The sequence below is a fragment of the Cynocephalus volans genome, chromosome 11, assembly GCF_027409185.1.
Source record: "Cynocephalus volans isolate mCynVol1 chromosome 11, mCynVol1.pri, whole genome shotgun sequence".
In the NCBI taxonomy this organism is placed as follows: domain Eukaryota; kingdom Metazoa; phylum Chordata; class Mammalia; order Dermoptera; family Cynocephalidae; genus Cynocephalus; species Cynocephalus volans.
Window position 1 is genome coordinate 85,538,820 of NC_084470.1, and position 21,652 is coordinate 85,560,471.

The 21,652-nt window shown below is 37.3% G+C and overlaps 1 protein-coding gene across 1 annotated transcript in view; it reads left to right on the forward strand.

Moving 5' to 3' along the window:
* The first annotated feature begins 206 nt into the window (after nt 1-206).
* LOC134390134 (contactin-4) overlaps nt 207-21,652 on the forward strand; it is a 353,707-nt gene continuing 332,261 nt past the window's right edge. The window contains exon 1 of the mRNA XM_063113414.1: nt 207-357. Within this exon, the coding sequence (XP_062969484.1) occupies nt 207-357 (151 nt within the window). The remainder of the gene's footprint in view (nt 358-21,652) is intronic.

Consider the following 21,652-nt stretch of genomic DNA (forward strand, 5'->3'; position numbering starts at 1 on the left):
AAAAGCTAATCCCTGCCTTCAAAGATTTATAAGACAGTAGAGGAGAAACTCATACAATTGAATATCATATAAGCTGCACGATAATCCATGCTATAATAGATATATGAACACATTTCTGAGAACAGGTAGAAAGCAAATCAGCCAAGCTGGGCAAGCCTTCAGAAATGTGATTATTTGAAATCTGCCTCGAAGGTAGCTTTGGACAAATGGAGAACTGGGGAAAGGGCATTCTGGAAAGAGGTAACAAGATGAACAAAGGTCAGATGCATAATGAATATGGTGTTATCAAATTGTCAAAGGCTGGAAAACACAATGGTGCTCGGTCTCTCAGTGAGGCAGGCATTCCCTGCACTGCTGGTAAGATTGCACATTGGTAGACACATTTTGGAAAGCAATTTGGCCATACGCATCAAAAGACTCAATGTTTCTTCTAGGAATCTATTTAATGGTCAGAAATGTGCACATTCTTTATGTTCAAAATTGTTTATCACAGCATATTTAACAAATGTTATTAACAGCCTCATCAAATAATTGTAGGTCAACGATTATAAATTATGGAATTTCTATAGGATGAAGTACTATGTATCCATTGAAAACCATATTTTGAAGAATATTTAATGACATGGACAGATTCTTGGAATAAAGTGTATATAAATATAATGAAAATATGAATACAAAGTTGAAAACCAGTTTTAAAAACATAAAATTATACCCAGGGGGAAAAAGGGCAATAACAGTAGTACACTAATGTGTTAACATAATATTTGGATGGTATGTTTACAAGGGCTTTCCATTTTTTTCTGTATATATTCTGTTTTGCAGATTTTCTATCATGGATACATTACTTTTATGATCTGGAAAACAGATTTGAACTTGTATATGTTGTAAAGAAAGTGGGATATATCTTATGGCTAGTATAAAATGTGCAAGGAATGGTTTTAGACAACACAGCTAGAGTTTTAAAGGTTATTTACACCCTAATGTGGGGAGAGCCTTGTATTAAATATTCAGGGTAATGGGAAAAAGTGCAAAATAAGGTCTTCCACTCAAGGATTTTATAATTTGGTTGAAGAGATAAGACATAACTGTATAATTTAATAACAATCTCAGATAACATTTCTAATAATACCATGGAGCAGGATGCTATTAATTGCCAAAAGCATGGTATGTATGTTATGGCCTAGAAAGAAGTTCAAAACAGAGATTAGCTTACTGAGTCATGACATTGAATTTCTAAGTGTTTTTTTTCATCTCCCAGTCATGCACCCCTGGAGGATGTATGGTCTCACCTGTGCAAGGACACATGGGCTCTGCAATCACCTGCCATGGCAGCAGGGTCAGGAGCTGACTGAGAAGGTTGAGAGGAAGGTAGAGAGACCCCAGAATTTATATGGCTAGTGATCCAGTAACAAATAGATGCTACTCACTGGCCTTACATCCTGAATTATGTATCTTCCCCTAGAGCATGTGATGGTTAATTTTAGGTATCAACTTGATTAGATTAACACATATCTAAAACCTGTTGAAGCAGGTTTTTCTCTTTGGGTGTGTCTATGAGGCTGGTTTTAGAAGAGATTAGCTTGCAGGCCTGAGTGGACTAGGTGGGAAGGAAATGCGCTCAGTATAGGCAGGCACCATCCAATCTGCTGGGGCCCAGAGAGAACAGAAATGAAGGAAAGGATGAATCTCTCTCTGTGCTGGAGCTGGAATACACTCTTCTCTCCTGTCTGTGGACATCCAAACTTGCGACTCTTCAGCCTTTGGCTTCCAGGAGTTACACTAGCAGCACCCCCAGCTCTCAGGCCTCTGGCTTTGAACTGAGAATCACACCATCAGTTTCCCTGGTTCTGAGGGTTCCAAACATGGACTAAGCCACACTACCAGCATCCTGTTTGCAGACAGCCTATAGTGGGACTCCTCAGCCTTCACAATCACATGATCCAATTCCCCTAATGAATCCTCTCTCATCTATATACATATCCTATTGGTTCTGTCTCTCTAGACAACCCTGACTAATACAGGGCCTCACTCTAAATATCTAAATATATAAGTTGTACTTTTTCCAACACAGGATGAACTTAATTATATACTCACCCCTATGTTTGTGTACGTGAGTGTATATTTTGTGTATATTTGTGTACACACACTATACAACACACACACACAGTCACCTAGTCATATATATTGCTTAACAACAGGGATGCATTCTGAGAGATACGTTGTTGTGTGATCATCACAAAATGTACTTACACGGGACGGCCCCGTGGCTCACTCAGGAGAGTGCAGTGCTGGTAGCGCCAAGGCTGTGGGTTCAGATCCTATATAGGGATGGCCAGTGCGCTCACTGGCTGAGCATGGTGTGGACCACACCATGCCAAGGGTTGCAATCCCCTTACCGGTCCAAAAAAAAAAAGTAATAATGTACTTACACAAACCCAGATGGTATAGCCTACTACACACCTAGGCTATAAATATAGCCTATTGCTCGTAGGCTGCAATTCTGTACAATATGTTACTGTACTAAATACAGTAGGGAATTGTAACACAATGGAAAGGATTTGTGTATCTAATCATATCTAGACATTGAAAAGGTACAGTAAAAAATGTGGTAGAAAAGATTAAAATGATACACCTGTACAGGGAACTTTTTCCACGAATGGAGCTTGCAGGACTGGAAGTTGCTCTGGGTGAGTCTGAGTGAGTGGTGAGTGAAGGTGAAGGCCTAGGACATTACTGCACACTACTATAGACTTTTATAAACACTGTACACTTTGGCTACACTAGATTTATAAAAATATAAAGTATTTGTGCTGTGACTTAACCACAGCTACAATGTTGCTAAGTAATAAAAATTTTTCAGCTCCATTATAATTTTTTGAGACCATCATTGTATATGCAGTCTGTTGTTGACTGAAATATCATTATGGGGTGCATGACTGTGTGTGTGTGTGTGTGTGTGTGTGTGTCCACAAGGGTGCTTCAAATAGTTTTTGGAAAAATAGAATTAAAAAGTAATATAGATCTTTCCATGAACTTTTTGACATACCCTTGTATACAAACATATTATATGTATTAAAATATTTTTCCAGTAATCACTCAATATTGATGGTGGGTGATTTTATAGAAGCTCACTTAAGTGAATTTGCAATTTTTATTCTTTGTTGCCACAAATTTGCTTCACTCTGAAATATCGTTGAATTGCTAGACTGGTCAAAAAATATGTCCATTGTTGTAACTGAAAACTTCCTTATATTTTGGGAAAGAATGAGAAGAATATTTTTTTTACCCAGATATTTAGAGAACAAAAAAATTCCCCTATTTTGAGTGAACAAAGAATGGGATATTTTTAAGATGTTTACTTAATATTGTTGTGTTTGTTCTTTTGAATTTTTATCTGTTCACAAATATTTATAAATCCTCTACTAGGTACAAAGCTATTGATGAATGTTGTAGGAAAATAGGAAAATAAGGTACAGATTAAAGGAAGATGAGTCCCTACTGTCTACAGATACTGAGACTTTTAGAATAAATAAGATCTCATTTTAGAATAAATAAGAATTTTAGAATAAATTGCCCTCAAGGCAATTCTAGCTGTGACCTTGACCTGTGGGCTGGAGAGATCAAGGACATCTTTTTTTTAAATTTATTTTTTATTAACATATTCATTATTACAAATCATACTATTCTTTATGTCCCTTATCCAATCTTTCCTCTTCCCCCTCCTCCCCCATTTCCCCTACCCCCTCTAATAACCATAGATTTGTTCTTTCCATTTGACAGATTAACTGTTCCTCTGTTGGTTTGTTGCCTAGATGACCTGTCCAGTACTGAGAGGTGTGATCAAATCCTCCCCTATTAACATAAATCAGATGCTTCTTCCATTACTCTGAAGCGTGTTTTGTGCTCTTCTTTTATTTTTTTATTTATTTTATTTATTTTATTTTTTTGGTCTCTGCTTGCTGGTGCCTGTCCTTGTCAATGAAGTAGAGAGTCTGGCACGCCATCTGTATGGGGCTGTGACTGCTGCCATAGAGACTAGCTGCTTTTGTGGCAGCCATGGCAATTGCAGTGGCTGTGGTAGGCTACCTGCATGAAAATGGTGTTTTTGGTGTGCTCTTTAACCTGGTTGTGGCTGGGTTCAACTTCCACAACCCCCTCCTTTAAAGAGTAGTTAGAATTTGGATGTAAACTAGGCTAGAAGCAAACAAAGGCATTTTAAGTGAGTAAAAAGCACTGAGGCAAAATGCATAAAGTGTACAGAAAATTCAGAGTAGTTCTGTTTGAGTACCTGGAATTGGTTAATAGAAGATCTAGATTGAAAGGTAAGGGGATCAAACTCCTAAGTATTGAAAATTGCACTCTGTGTCTTATTATATATCATGGGTTCATTTCCAAGGGCCTGCCTTTAGGCCATTGTTAGTTTTCACTTAATTCAGCAAAAGTGCCTAATCTTCCCTGTTTTATTTCAGAGACAGGCCTTTAGCAACAACAAATTTTGCTCTTATCCTTCACAAGGTGGTTTTTCTTCTGCTGCCAGCATCCAAGTGTGCATTTGACATGCTGTGCAACTAAAGGAGAGGCTGGGACAGCCATACCAATCACTGACCCCATCATTCAGAAGGATTGAGGTCTGTCTTGTCACTTTTCTGTGTGGGGACATTTTCTCTTCTTAGATTCTATATAAGTCAAAACAATCCACCACCATTATTTTTATAGTACGTCTATCTCCCAGAGTGTCACAAGATCTTTAACAACAAGAAATGGAATAGAAAGATGATGCTTTGCAGACATGGGTGTAGTTATTTTCAAACAGAAAGGGAAAATGACAAGAAGAGATTGAGTGGAGTAAAAATAAAGATAAGGCTGCAGACTTGAAAAAACCGTCAAGACAAGATTGATAGACTCTGTACAAATGCACATATCTCTCATGTACACACACACACACACACACACACACACACACACGGACAGTCTCAGCAACTTCTATTGAAAGTTTTGTTGATTATGTGATCTTCTTGATATTAATTTTTAATGATAGGAATATAATTACATGCTTATTCTTGAATATAATTCTGTTGGTCTCTCTGAACACATGTCCACATACTGAAGATTATATGAGGAAATACACATATGGTGATGATGCTAATGATAATTAACAATGGTATAGAATTAATTTGTTTATTCCTTACAGGAACCCAGCGAAGTAATAATAAACACACACAAACAGAGAGATACAAGTTAAGTGGCTGATCTAGCTCTTGTGTTCTGATCCTTGACTAGTAATATTTCAATAACCTTTCAGGTGGCAAATATTTCTTAAAGTGTTCTTTCAGGACCACTTGCTTACAATCACTTGTGTTACTGTTTATAAACAGATTTCTGGACTCCACATTAAACCTACTATAACAAGGTCTCTGGGGATAGGTCCTTAAGGCTGCCTTTTTAAGAAATTCCCCAAGATGACTCTTAAGCACACTCAAATTTGAGAACTATTTTCTTATCCAGACTTTGTATATTATTTATAGGATCCACCTTAAAGGAAGGCTTTAATTTGATGAAGACTAGTGGAGGGGAACACAGCTCTAAAATGTCTCTCATCACTTTTCCTGCAATTCACACCATTAAATATTTATTCCGTTGGTTTCCAGTGTACCTATAGGAGTCTCCATTTAAAATTTAAATACTTGGGGAAGCCATTAACATCCATTAGCACTCCCTATGAATTAGGGATTTGAAAGTTGATCATTTAGCAAGGCTTCAAGGGTTGAGGAAGATGAATGAATCCCACTGAAGACAAAGGAAAGAGAAAAAAGAGCAAAATAGGCTAGCCCAACTGAAGCATTGCAGCTGAGAATCCGGGACAGCTAGGGCAGTACAGAATCAATGGGTTGCGCAGCCCAGCTGCTAGGAACAAAAAAAGGAGAAATTGTACAAAGTGGTACAAATGGTTTTCCGATATGTTTTTGGTAGAGGCAGACCCCACGGACCAGTTTTGCCCATTTATTTCCCAGTGTGACCTACAGTGGCGTCTGATGCTGGATCCTTGCATTTGAAGGTCTGATGAGGAAGGAGCTTTAGACATCTTAGCATAAGGTATGGGACAAGCAAGGACCCTGAACAAGTTGGACAAAATTGTACCTAGATTTAACTAAACAATAGTAATCAGCTAATTTTGTTTTAGGAATAAATGTTTTTCTCTTCACTTAGGAATACTGTTCCTTCTAAATTATTTTTTAAATTACTTGTATAATTTTTAACTTTTAGTCCTTTTCAATAGTCATAACTAAACTAATTTTAACATAAATTTATTACCCATGTGACTTTGTTATCTGTATGAACATGTCATCGTACAATTAAAACAGTAAAAGAAGGATAAGGAGTGCTCAGACAAGATGAATTGGGAGGGACAGAGAAGAAAATGTACCTAACTAGCCAGGCCAGTGCCTTGTTCAGGGATTAGTGTGATAATCTGTACTTGTTTGAACTTGTGGAACAGAAAGGTTAGCTATACATACTTGTGAAATGAAAACTACATTCATGTAGTGATTAGCTCTTTCTTTGCATGGCAGTTAGCGCTGGCCATTGATATATACATGAACATCAGTGATATTAATCTGCCATCTTTTCCTTGTATGTACATTATCTACCACCTGGTCTTTAACCTAAAAATGTCCACACCATGAATCATCTTTACCAGGGTCAAGTAATGGGGATAAAAGAGCTTGTCAACTTTTGCTGAAGAACTAAAGAAAACATTTAAAGAGAAGTAACTTCAGCATCAAGATTTGAGAAGTAATGAGGTCAAATACTTGAGGTGTCCTACTCCACTTTCTGTTTGCTTCAATTTGTGATAAAAATGTTACAGATCATCCTAAAATACAACAATACGTAAAAATCTCTGAGGAAACCAATGGAAACGGTATAATTCTTCCCCCACATTCTTGCATCTAGTTTTATTTCAATTTAGGAAGTAGCACTGTCCCATACGATTTAGCAGCTTTTGGTATTGAGAAAACACCTTAAAAAAATTGAAGGGCTTTTTTAAAAACTGTGGCTGTTTTGACAATTATGCAAACAATTTTAAGGTTAAAAACTCAAGTAAGCTTCATAGGTCCTGGCATTGATTTAAATGAGAAAATCTAACTACTTTTGTTTTTTGTTTAATCAGGTTTTTTTGGTTTTTGTTTTTTCCAGTTAAAGCATGAAACTTATCTGTTTTTTCCTTGCTAGATTACATCCTTGTTTTCCCTCTGTTTGAATGCTTTGTTATTTAAATCACATCCTAAAGGAATTATAGAGTCTTAAAGCAGGTAGTGGTGGTTTTAGTTTACATAAGTGAACTCTTCACAGTTGCATTTCTATCCCAGTTTCCAACCTCAGTTAGCAATATTACACTCTGTGATTTGGGGCAGGAGAAAACCATAGACTAACCTGATTTTGATTTAGAGTCAATGTATCAGCCAATTCTCAATTACCCAAACTGTATTTTAGTCCCAACAGGCGTGGAATTAAAATAATTGCAAATGTAACTACACCCAAAAAGAACTGTATCTTATACAGAAAATTATATCCCTTGTTGTTGAATGAAGTATAAAGTATTTGCTCTGGAGTGGTACGTGATTCCTTTTATTGAACAAGGCCCTTAACTTGAGAGCACATTTGTTAAAAAAGACGAGCGCTGTAGGGGAAGCTGATAATATATGTGATGCAGGCAGCCTGATAATGGGACACCTTTCCAGCATCAGTCCAAATCTACCTCCTTTCAGCTTTTACTTTTTGTTTGTATCTCTGCCCCCTGGAACCATACATGTTTAGTCTAATGCTTCTAACAGTATAAGAGAGGATACATAGCAAATATTTAAATGTATTGACCAATGTATTCACTCACTCCACCCACAACCCCCAACACACACACCCCATCTCCTCCAGGCTACACATCTATACATCCCTGGTTTCTCCATCCATTCCTCAGCTCCAAATCTCTGTTCTCTCTCTCTCTCTCTGTCTCTGTCTCTGTGTCTCTCTCTCTCTCTCTCTCTCAACAGCTTTATTGAGTCATTATTTACATGTAAAAATTATATGTATTTAAATTCTATAATTTGATGTTTTGGTATGTGTGTGCATTGTGAAATGATCACCATAATCAATCTAATTAGTATGTGTATCACCTCTACATAGTTACCATTTGTGTGTGTGTGTGTGTGTGTGTGTGTGTGTTTGTGTGTTCTACCCTTTTCTCTTGATAGTTTGTGTTTTAACAACTTTTCACTAAAGCTGTGATGCCCCCAAATTCTAAGTCCTGTACTCTAATTGCATGTAAAGTCTGACTATAATATCCTCTCTTGTGGACTTCCCCATTATTTTCTATAAGCCAATTTTAGTTTACACTAGCCTCTGCCCACTTTTACCATGCCCACATTTGGATCCCTGAATGCTGTGGGAGAAAGCCAACAGTGTACAAATTGTAGCCTATAAAAATTTATAGTGTCCAAGTGGAGATGCCTAGGAGGCCATTAAATATATGACCTGAGGTTTAGGAGTGAGAGCCCAGCTAGCGATTTAGATTTGGGAGTTCTTAGAATAGAAGTATTAATGAAGCCACAGGTGGGCATGACCTCCTCTGGGAAAAGGATAGATCTTAAAGAGGGAACCATGATTTTTCTTTAGCTTAACAATGTTTGCCCATACAGAATTTTAATCTTCTAAATATTAGGAGGTCTAATTGATGATATAGAAACAGTGGACTTACATTCCTGCATGGCACCAATAGCCTAAGACATTGCTTCTATAGACAGGGAGTGTACTCCTTGGTTTCCCAAAGTTTCCATCATTTGTTTCTCATCTACTTTACCCACATACATGCTAGCCTCTGTTTTCTGTACACATTTGAATGTGCAATACCTGATAGACAATAGTAAACATGTAACTGTGCCTTTAATTTCACTCTAAGTTGGATAAGCAATTTTTTGCAATTGTATGCAAGTGGCAAAAGTGTGGCAATTTGATAAAGTTGTCTTTATCGAGTCATTAAGGAGAAGCAAACCATCAAATGTTAAAGCAGGAAAAAAAAACTCAGCACTTATTTTGTCAACAATTCATTTTACAAACAGAGAATATAAGACCCAAAGAGGCAGGGGTGTGACTTGCTCAGAATTGGTGATAATAAGTTAACTTCACAGCAGGGATAGAAATCAGGTCACATGGTTTTTCCCAAACCTTGGAATCTTTAGCTATTAACATAAATAATGACATATTTGCTCTTACTTGAACAAAAAATCTTGGTTCTTGTATTTGGATGGGATTCAAAAAACACTGAAAATAAAATAAAAACCTGTAACTGCTTTGATAGGTTATTCAAATATAAAAATGTGGTATACAGATTTTGAAGGCATTGTAAACTTATTTATTGCAGTTGTGCTTTGAACAGTGCCTTTAAAAAAATAATCTGCTTGTTTCTACCTATTGAGAGAAATAGCTGTTCCCTCAGTATTTTCCTCTGGACCGTATAGGGTTTTTTTCCCCAACAACGTTTGCCATCAAGCCAAATTAAAAGGTCCACAGGCACCACCCTCCACCCAAGGATCAAAGAAATTGATTTCACATTTGGTGTGAAAGGTATGAGTTGTGCCAGGCTCAGCACCAGCCAATTACTTATTACCCAAGCTGTATTTTATCACCCCAAATGCATTGAATTAAAATAATTGCATATGTGTATATACTCACAGAGAGAAATATATCATATGCACACAGCTGCCTGTTTTTGGTGGGGGGACAGGGACTTTGCTCTGGAGTGGTATGTGATTCCTGTATTGAACAAGGCCCTTAACTTGAGCCCACATTTATTAAAACAGCAGATGAGTGCAGGCACCTTGATAATGAAGAACCATCTAGCAAGGTTTACCCTTCAACAAGGTTAGGGCATGAATAGTCCCATTCAGTTACAAGCAGGAAGATTTTCAGTAAACTCACCTTCACCTAATGAAGTGTTTATCAGACTTAGCTCCCTCTGTGGGCCTTTGTAACCCCACTGGGAATGCCTGAAGCCATTTTCTGAGCCCAAGCCAGTGAGCTAAGCATTTCATGGACCAGCTACTAGTCAGGGTTAGCATTAAAAACACTTAAATTTGGCAGTCCGGGAACTATTAAGCTAAGGAGCAGGGCCAAGATGAGGTGATATATCCCTACTGAGGTCCACTGTAGCACCTGTGGTCTACATCGTAAATCATTCACAACTGAGACTGGAAGTTTAACATAACAGAGAGTTCTGAGCTTGCAGACATAAGCAAGTAACAGCAGTATGTAAACCTTTATTTCTTTATTTCTTTAAAACAACGTAGTTTTGACTCCAAAGCTCTATCCAATTCTTGTGAGTTTGGTGAAGACGTTGCATTTCCATCCTCATTGGAACCAACCCAGACCCTAAAACTATGCACAGAAAATGGGGAAGTATATCTAAATTCCAGTCCATTAAAGTTGCCACTGACATTCTCATTGTCACATCCCAAGTAGTTTCTTGAAATACGGCAGCTCTCAGCTCTCTGACATTAGAAAAACAATCCTCACTGCAGTTATAACATCAGTACCTTGGATGCCACCTCCCTAGGCAGGCACATAATGGAACATCTGGATAGTAGAGGGATCTTTTTGGCTTGACATGAATGCCCCACTCTCACAGAACTGCATCTCTTCCCCAGTGAAGAGGAATCTTGCCATTCTTCTTATTATGACTGTTGCCCCAACCCATTGGTCTGCACCTTGCTGGAGACCATCTGCTTTTTACTGGCCCTTTACTATTCCTTACAGAAGAAAGAGACTTGGGAGGGAGGGCATGGATACTAGAGAGGGATGAATCTGCAGGAGGATAGTGTTTCGGAAGGTCAGAATGGATTAAACTCTCTGAAATCCACTCTGGGATTGATGGTGGAGAAACTGATGTAAGAAGACTGCATTTTTAATGCAATGCTTTGGCCCTACTTCCTTCTACTTATTCTATTCTATACACCACTGTGAGAATTCAGTGTTTCTATAGAGACAGGGAGTAATCCATACCTCCTTCCCTACCTCTAGCACATACATAAAAGTTCTACAGGTTCACTATTTTATGTGTATACTTCATGAAAAATCAGGCATACCCTGTGAGGGTGATGGTGAGAGTGTGTGTGTGTGTGTGCGCGCGCGCGTGTGCGTGCGTGCGCGTGCGCGTGTGTGCGCATGTGTGTGTAGATATGTGTTTACATTATGCCCAAGAACAAAGTAAATCATCTTCTCACATCTTTGTTGCTCAAGGGAAAACTGAACACTTAAACTTAAAAAGCAGTCATATCAGCCTATGAAGTTCAGACAAGCTAATAAATTTTCCCTTATCTTTACAATCTCCGATTCCTTTGGTGAGCTATTAAGGCAATAGGTTTTCCAAAATAAAGTTCCTTTTCTATTAGCAGGTAGTGTGTATCCCACAGCTCCTGGATATTTTGCTACAACTACCATTTCAGTTAAATTACATTCTCTGGGATGGGTAACGAGAAACAAAATTCCTTTACTTTTAGTTACATGCATACCTCTCCAATGAATATGCTCACCAAGAGACAAAGTAGTCTGGGAGAAAGTTCTAAGCATATTCAAATTATTTATTTCTAAGAGAAACCATTTAGCATAATAGAATAAACATGATCTTTGAAATAGTCCAGACATGTATATACTCCCATATTAGCTTTGTGGCCTTGGGTAGGTTATTTCACTCTCCAACCCTTATTTTGTCACCTACAAGTGGAGTAATAATGCCAACATCACAATTTACACAAATTATCAGTATTCAGTCCATGACAGAGGTGGTTGTTGCTTCTTTTATTGTCCTTAACAGTATCCTCTTCATTTTCAGGGAAGAGTCATTACCCATCATTAAGTAACAGATCTTGACTGCTGTTCATCCTAGAGCAGAGGTCAGCAGACTATAGCTTGTTGGGCAAATCCTGACAGTTTTCTGATTTTGTACAGCCCATGGGCTAAGAATGATTTTAGTTGAAAGAAATAAAAGAAGAATATCAGTATTTCATAGCACATGAAAATTATTTGAAGTTCATATTTCAGTGTCCATCAATAAAGTTTTATTGGAACACAGTCACACTCATTCCTTTGTGTATTGCCTATGACAACTTTCATGCTATAGCTGCAGAGGCAAATTTTTTTAACAAAACCCTTGTCTCACAAAATTTAAAATATTTATTATCTGGCTCTTTACAGAAAATGTTTGTCAACCCCTTCCCAAGAAAATACTATATAGAGAAGGCCATGTGAGAAACATCTTCATCACAAATAATCACCTTTGCCGTTGTGATTTTTGATGTGGTTCTTTCTTGCACTTGAAATCAATGTTTATTTTTTATATATGACAGGTCTTATTATGTATGGCTTTTCTCTCTCCATTGGCAGTTACTCTGGCATATCTTAGTTTCAACTCTTTGGAAGAATGTGTTTTGAGGCATCCTGAAGAATTTCTCAAAGTTTATTCTTCATATATCTTGTTGACCTTTTTTTTTTTTTTTTGAGCTTTTAATGGAAATTTTATTTATTTATTTTTATTGAAATGTAATTGATTATACATATTTGTGGGGTACAGAGTTGAATATCAATACCTATATACAATGTGTGATTATCAAGCATGAAAATTAGCATATTCATCATTACAAAACAATATTTCTTTGTGTTGAGGACATTCAATATCTCTTCCAGCCATTTGATAATATGCAGTATATTAATGTTAATTATAGATGCCTAGCTCGACTGTACATCAATGAAACGTATTTTTCCTAACTAGCTGTTCTGTGTCCATTAACCAATTTCTCACTATCCACCCTCTCTCCTCCTCCCCCTTTCCCACCTCTAGTAACCCCAGATCTATTCTCTCCTTCTGAAAGTTCATTAATCATATTTTAAATCACATTACCCATAGTATGCCCTCAAAGTTTGTTGGAAATCTACTCAGCACTTTTTACAATGGTGTAATAACAAAGAGGCAGAATCATAATTTTATTTATAATATATGGTGGTTGTGGAGGTGGTTATGAAGAAAGAGGAGGAGGAGAAGAAGGAGGAAGAAAAGAAGAGGAAGGGGAGGAGGAGGAAGAGGGTGGAGGGAAAGAAGAGAAAAACGGAGAAGAAGATTTAGTTTTATTCCCAATGTGGAATGATAGTATGAGGTCTGTTATGTCAACAACTGGCTTGAGCATGACATGATCTCAGTTCCAGGCTGGGTGCAATCAATGTGGGAATTCTCTCCACTAGTGTCCTGAGAATGAGAAACTTACTGGAAAGTAATAGAAGCTATTAATTGCAGGATCTAGTCCTTGCACAGTAATATTTCATCATGCTTTTTACTTGAAGCCATTGCCTCGGGAATACATTAATTAGCATAGCTGTCAACAACAGTACTGCATGTGCATTAGTTAAAGTATATGTATTTTGACTAACATTGTCTCACTAACAAAAGAGGGTTAGATGTACTTTCTTGGTACCTGTGTACAACATGTGATGATCAAATCAGGACAATTAGCATATTCTTCATTACAAAGCAGTATTTCTCTGTGTTGAGATAAAATATTCAATACTGCAAAATATTCAAGTTAAAGTAAACAATTATTAGAGCTTTTTTTTCCTGTTGTTTCCAAAGTGTGCTGAGCTAAAGCCCATGCTGTTTCCCCTTGCAAACATATTTATGACCTTAGTTAGCACACCAGTATGTGTCAACATATTGGACAAGTGGATGTGAACCTGCTAGGAATGACATTTGTTCTTGCTGTTCTGCAGTGTATCCAGGTGTGATGAGTGCCAACATCTGCACCCGTGTTATTGTTGGGCAGCAGTAGGCAATCCAGATGATTTTCATTTAGAGTGTGTCATAAATTAAATCTCAGATTCTTAAATTAAAGTTAAGTGGCACACTCGGACCCTGGGGAAGTATTAAGTTTCTCACTAGGCAACTGGCAATTCTATCTTCTTATTCACAAATATTTGAAAATGTCATCCCTTGACTAAGTATTTCTGCAAATAGCAAGAGGAAAAGTTGCCAAGAAGCAGATTTGCTTAAGAGAGTTTGATGTTCTCTTTTGGAAAAGTGATGTTCTCTTTTGGAAAACCTACAGTGCCCAGTGCTTCCCTTCCATTACCTACACCCTCCCTACAGACAGTTCCAATAATTTCCCTTGTTCTGACAGCCTCCTTGTAGTTCAGTGAATATTTAAACTTTGAGGATTGGGGCTGGAGGGCGGGAGCATTAGTTTCATCAGTTGTTTCGGCACTCTTGGATCTTTTCTATTTTCTTTTGGCCTCTTTTTTTATTATGACAGATAATTTAGGATTAAATTCATCTCTCTGAGGACTATTGCTATTTATTTCTTTGACTAAAACATCCTGCAACTGTACCTCACTAGCACCTTTCTCTCAGTAATCTTTTGTCATACACACACTGATACACGCAAACACTATTTCATTTAATCTTGTGGTGACTCTGCCAAGAAAGGGAACTATCCCCCAAATTCTGAATTAAAATGCGTAAAAACCATTAGTAAAAAGGCATTTCATATTTGCTTCTGTATATTTCTTTACCATAAGGTGAGTAATTTTTTAAATGGTGGTAGTCTCAAAAGACTAATGTGGTACTCCTTCTATGAATGTCTATTTCTGGTTTTAATTTTTTTATTAAATTTTTTCCATCATTTTCTTATAAAAATTATGAAACATACATTAAATTTGAAAAAATGTTAGGGTGAACATCTATATACCCCTCAGCAAGATTCTACCTTCAACATTTTGTTATATCCACCTATCCATCCCCCTATTCATCCATCTCTTCACCTTTACTTTTGATGTATTTCAAAGTAAACTGCAGACATCCATATACTTCTTCCTAAATATTTAGTCTGCATATCATTAATTAGTATTCAATATCTGTTTACAGTTTTTTGTTCCTTTGAACCCCCTCCTCCCATGCCCTCACCCTCCTGGTTTCTGGTAAACTGTAACCTACTTCTGTCTTTTTTTTTCTTTTTAATTTTTTTTTTTGTTAATCGACCCATAATAATTGTATATATTTATGGAGTACACAATATGATATTTGAGCACATTTATATGGTGTGCAATGACCATATCAGAGTATTTAGCATATCTATCACCTCAAACATTTGTCACCTCTTTGTACTGAAAACATTCAACATCCTTGAAACTAGCTACTTGAAGTCACACAGTAATTTGCTGTTGACTGTAGTGTGACTGTATTGCTATTGAACACTAGATCTTATTCTTCCTATCTTTCAACAACTTGACCACCCTCTCCCCATCCCCCCACCTCCCATCCCCTTACTAGTCTCTAGTAACTGCCGTTCTTCTCTCTACTTCTATGAGATCAACGTTTTTAGCTTCCACATATGAGTGAGAACATGTGGTATTTCTCTTTCTATTCCTGGCTTATTTCACTTAATATAATTCAGTCCATTTTGAGTTGGTTTTTGTATGTGGTGAGAGATAGGGGTTTAGTTTCATTCTTCTGCATGTGGATGTCCAATTTTTCCAGCACCATTTATTGAAGAGACTGTCCTTTCCCCAATGTACGTTTTTGGCTTCTTTGTCAAAAACCAGTTGGCTGTCGGTACAAGGATTTATTTCTTAATTCCTCATTATGTTCCACTGATCTGTATGTCTGTTTTTGTGCCAGCACCATGCTCTTTATAGCTTTGTAGTATATTTTGAAGTCAGGGAGTGTAATGTCTCCACTTTGTTCTTTTTGCTCTGAATTGCTTTAGCTATTCGGAGTCTTTTGTTCTTTGTAAATATTTGAATTGAAACACAGAAATCGTAAGTGGCCATTTCTTCAATTTGAGCAGTGCGTACACCTGTGTAAACTAAACCCCGAGATATATCAAAATATAAAACATTATTCCAGAAAGCTCCTTCCTTCCCCCTCCAAGTCTGAGTTGTTTTAAATCAGTTATCAAAACTTATTGATTTTATAAGGCTTTCTTTTAAACTCTTTAAAGCCAGGAATAAAACATCAGTTAAATTCACAGATTAATCTACGGCAGATTTGCATGTAGCAGGAGTTTATGAATGTCCTTGTCATTGCTTTCTCTTATGAATGTTTTAGTGACAATGGGTTGAACCTGCTTAGCTGTGATGGAAATTATTATCTCTGTTCTTATGGTCATGTCAGTGGGTTATCATCTTTCTTCTCATGGACATTCAGTGGATGTGTCCTAATCATAGTACGTTCCTGTAGTTTCCTGATTCTTGTCAAGGAGCCTTTTAATGCTAACTTATCCTTAAATCTAAGTAGTGAGTGACCTACTATTAAAACGTATCTGCCATTACAATTATTCTATGGAAATGATCACTGATCCAAACCTCAGAATTTCTAATATGAAGAACCAGAAGTCTCAAAGAGGCAAGTGACTTGCCTAAAATCACACAGCTCAGCAGTAGCCCAGCTAAACTTAGAAGACAGGTGTTCTAAATACCTGCCTGATTCTTTTTAAATGCGTAAATTTTACTTGAAAAAAATTTTTTGGCCAGACTGTGTTTAGATGCAGGCAAGATAAAAAAGATGAATAAGACACGATCTCTACCCTCTAAAATCACATCGATGGTGGCAAAAAATATCAAAATAGAATATTTCCATTTTCACTGTGTTTTAAATAATAACATGTGGTGGATGCCATGGGAGCACCTAAGAGTGTCTGTTAATCAATCTGGGCTCTCAGGAAAGGGTTTTGGAGAAGTCAGCTGAAGTCTGGAAAAAAATGAATAAATGTTAGCCAAGAGAAAAGAAGGGAATATGTATTTTGAAGCAACGTCTGCTGTTCTAGTGTGAGGGAGAATCTGTGAATCAGAGTACCCAAAGGAACTTGTATCCTCCTCTGGAGAATACTAGGAAGCAAATCACAGATATTCACTGAGAAGCTCTGTTTCTCTGTGCCCCAAGGGTATCTCTACTCCTCCCAACCTTCTGAGTTGCAAAGCCTCAGCTTAGAAGGGTATGCCTCAACCTTCCTCAGTGGCTCCCTATTGCCTGTGATTTTAACTATATCTTTTCATCCTAGTGTTTCTGGGGATATTTCATCAAGACTTTCACAATATAATCCTGATCTGACTTTCCAGTACTTGCCCCTTTACTTACGTCTTTTTAAAAATTTTTGGTGGTCCCCTAAGAGCAGAAAGTTTTGTCTGCTTTGTTCTTTGTTGTATTCCAAATACTTAGCAGTACAATTTAAATGATGAGTGTTTTTATGACTCAGCCATTTAGGTAAAAACTCTACCTATTTAACCCCCATTTCACTCTCTGTAGCATGATTATTAATAATATTCATTCAGTTTTATAATATCACTCGCCACAAAGCTCACTCTGCATAATCTATGAATGGTGTTTGAGTTCATGCATCCAGATTTGTGTTAAGAAAAGGTATGGCAAATTTAGAACTCACAGGACTTGTTAACACAGGAAATACAACTACTAAGACAGTGTCTTTTCAAGAACTTCATAGTGTAGTTAAGGTGATAATGCATATGCTTATGGAAAGATAGCCTACAATATACAGTATTATCTAAATGCTCTGGGCTGTGTAGGAACATCTATGGTATGCCTGCCCAGTGATCATATCCTCTGCTTTTGTAATAGCGTTTAACTTTTCCTTTGGAGAACTATACCTGTCCTATTTTCAGTCCATTGGGATTCTTCTGAACATCATTTTCTGCTCCAAACACTTAAAGAAACCCAGATCTGACTACTCAAAGTCCACCCTTGAACTTATGCTGAATCTATGCAGAAAGGAGATGTGCCTTCTCTTTACAGTGTCTGAGGTGGCAGAATGTAAGCTTGGGGTTGCCAGTGACCATCTTTGTGACCACAAGGGAGAGCCTGCCTGAAAATACAGGCAGCAAAAGACAATAGATCTTAGGCTTTGCAGTTATGTCAGACAAGAGATTTTTTCCTTATATAGTTTGAGTTGAGTTCTCTATCACTTGGATTAGTCATGTTTTTCCAGAGAAGCAGAACCAGTAGGATATATATAGAGAGAAATAAAAAGATAAATATTTTAAGGAATTGGCTTATGCAATTACGGGGGCTGTCGAGTCTGAATTCTACAGGGAGGGCTGGTAGGGTGGAGACTCAGAGAGTTTATGTTGCAGTCTTGAGTACCAAAGCAGTCTGAAGGGAGAATTATTTCCTTCTTGGAAAGATCACAGTCTTTTCTCAACTGGTTGGATGAGGCCCACCCACAGGATCAAGAGTAACCTGCTTTACTCCACTGACTTAAATATTAATCACATCTAAAAAATACCTCACAACAACATTTATCTACACTGATGTTTGACCAGACAACTGGGTACCTTAGCATTGCCAAGATAACACATAGAATTAATCATCACACTTGTAAACGAAAAAGCCATGGCTAATCCAGTCAGTAACTTCTATAGATGCTCAGACATTGCAGAAATCATCATAGGATGGAGGTAGTCAGGAGAGGCTGTCAAGGGAGTGTACTACTTCATGGTAAGTTAAAAAAAAAAAAATCCATACATTACTGTTCTGCATTTTTAGAGTGGGAATATCTTTTATGGCTTTGAGAGAATTGAATAAGCTAATATTGGTAGCAGTAATGGTAATGGGAGGCACCTAAGTGTTAAATTTTCTCTTCCTTTTCCCTTCCCTTTTCTATATTTGGGCCTCTGGTTAAGACTGGCTCTGTACCTGAATCTGAAACTTTGCAAGATACTTTATGTTGAGGATTAATGTTTTAGAGATTAATTGGTTTCTCATGGACCGGGCAGCATCCAAGGTACTGGAGCTTGAAGTGAACAAAGAGACCACTACTCATTTTACAGATAGGAAGCTACTCTATGATGATGATTTTTTTTTTTAAATTAGGTTTTGACTGAAGTGTTTTTTGCCAGTCAGATGTCTACATACATTTCCAGTTATGTACCCTTAGAATATATGTTTCAAAAAATATGAAAAAAGTTGAAGTTACTTACTCATGGTCTCATGTCTATTTGATCATGCCATTTGAGCATTCCTTTAAGAGATAAAAGCAAAAATATGTAAGAATAGTCACTTCTACATAGCTGTGTCTGTTTAGGAGGCTGAAATTGTTAGCATAGCTGTCTAAGGTGTTTAACCTACAATTGGGGGAATGTCTTAATGCTTGGGAGAATTTTATAATGATCTTTTTAAATCTCACCAAATCTAATCACTTAGCCCTAAAATACACCTTGGGTTATAACTTTAGGTCATCTAGGGCTAATCTTGTAGAGAGGGCTGTCTAGTGAAAATTTTCATCATTGTTAATTTTCAGGAAGACTTTCTGGTGTGTTTTTGCAATGGTTTTACACCTGGCACTCTTGTCTCCTATGCACATAACTATGCTTCACTCGGTTCCTTTTGAATGTTGTACCTGGATTGTCAAATATCACTTTAGACTGGATCTGTGCCCCCAAAAGTCACATGCAACTTCATAAAAGAATTCTACCTGACATTTTCAAGTGCAACTCACTTGAACTTGTAAAAGTCAGGTGTAAATTGAGAATGGATTTACACCGAAGCCTTTTTGGCTGATTTCGGTATTTATTTGAAACTGACATTTGGAGAATAACTCAATTGCCCTAAGAATCGGTCTTCTGCCCACTCCAAAGTGTGTGCGTGTGGGCAGGGGGGAAGAGGGGTTAGTGTCCAAATGGCTAGTACAGTGTGCTTCAGGTGAATTGCAGGCACTCTTGTTTATTGGATTTGAGCCAGTTTGGAATGGAAGTCAGCAGTATGTGAATTCAGTAATTTCACCAAGGTGGACTCAGGCAGGAGATGGATTCTGAATCACATTTGTTGCCTAAAGATGTTAATGATTATGTGGCTTGGCCTCAGGAGCCTGATTCTTCAACAGTAATTTGTTGATTACTGGCATTTCAAACATGGTTGGTGTTACACAGCTGAATCTCTGCACAAATTTAGAGCATCCATGCAGGCTTCTGCCACTGGGTGAGCTGAAGCAGATGATGCCTCCTCTTATAATGCTGCAGCAAACAGATGGAATAACAAGCTATCTGTGACTCTGAACAGGAACCTGTCCTTCTGTCTAGCCCTGCAATCCACTTTCATGAAGTGTGCTTCTGAGCCATAGAGAGACTACACAATAAGGAGTGGATGAGGTGTCTTGAACTGGAAACTTAGTGCACATGAAATCCATCACAGTTGCAAAGCCTTTATGAGACTGTTATTTTCAAAGGCAAAATTAGAGATGGAATAACCCTATAAAATCATCATACCCAATTCTTTCATTCTAGAGATAATAAACTGGGATCTAGAAGAGTTAAGTCCCTAACCTAAGGTTACTCAGTGGCAGAGATGGTGCAAAACTTCCAGGTTCTTTCCACTCACAGTATTATTTTTGTAATGAAGAGTGACCAATGAATGCACGATTTGGATTGCAAGCAAATGTGAAATCAAGGGATGTTTTTATCATTCCCAACAATGTAAAAAAGTTGAATCTTAGAATAGAGGCTCTTTGACCTCTTCTTGGGTTTATTGTTTCTCTTTTTACATTCCTTGAAGGAGGGACTCTTGATATATTTCTGCTTTGTAGAAATATTCGTCCGTAAGTTGGTTTGAAATTAGCCTGTCATCTGATTCACTGAGATAAAGTTAAAATAAATTCCCTCAGCAAAAAATACAGGGGTAAAGGATTTTATCATCTACATGGATCAGTTCCAAGAGTTGCTTCAGTTTAGTTATTAGTTTTCCCTACAGTATGAGATATTCAATTAAACCTTCCCTCAAATTGGCCATAAATTTCAACGAAAATGAAAGAAGTTCCATTTAGCCAACAATTTCTTCCAAGGAATCTAACAATGGGATGAAGTAAGAATGGTTCTCATCTGTGCACCTAAATGAACATGTTTGATCTGGTTTTCATTTTGCTTTGATTTTTTTGCGTCTTTGTTTTTTTTCCCAGATTTGGTGTAACATGTAAAAGTGGCTGGAATGTGGGATCAGGTAGAATTGCTTACAGATACAAGAGTATTTTATAGCAATGTTATCACCACTGATTTTGGTGGTGTCTTTGATAAAATCTTATAATATGTTGTACCCACAGCTTTCTCTGTTAAAAAGAACTACTGGGATGTGAGTCATGTCTGATACTTATTCTCCTGTTCTCAATTAGAGCATATACTACTAGTTTTCATAGCCTTTGCTTGGGGCTTTCCTTGTAGTTACATGCAGTCACTTAGCATCGGTTGAGTGGATATTCATAGGAATAACCCAGTCTGAAAAATTCATCTGGTGTATATTGAGTAGGGACTGATTATTAGCACTGATCTCGATCCTGGAAACGAGAGATAAATTAGATACAGATGGTTCTTCTATGTAATGGTCTGGTGCAGGAAATAAGGCAGACATAAGGCAGAAGACACAGATGAAGATAACACAGTACAAAGTTGTGAGCATTGCTAATGAAAATGCAGTGATTTTTACCTCCATTTTGGGATATCATGGATGAAAGATATTTGAATCACAGTTCAGAATGTTCCAGAGATCACTCCTTCCTATACATACTACTTCAAGACCCCTTAAAAGTAAATAAAGATAAGATAGATAAAATAATAGAGATAAAAA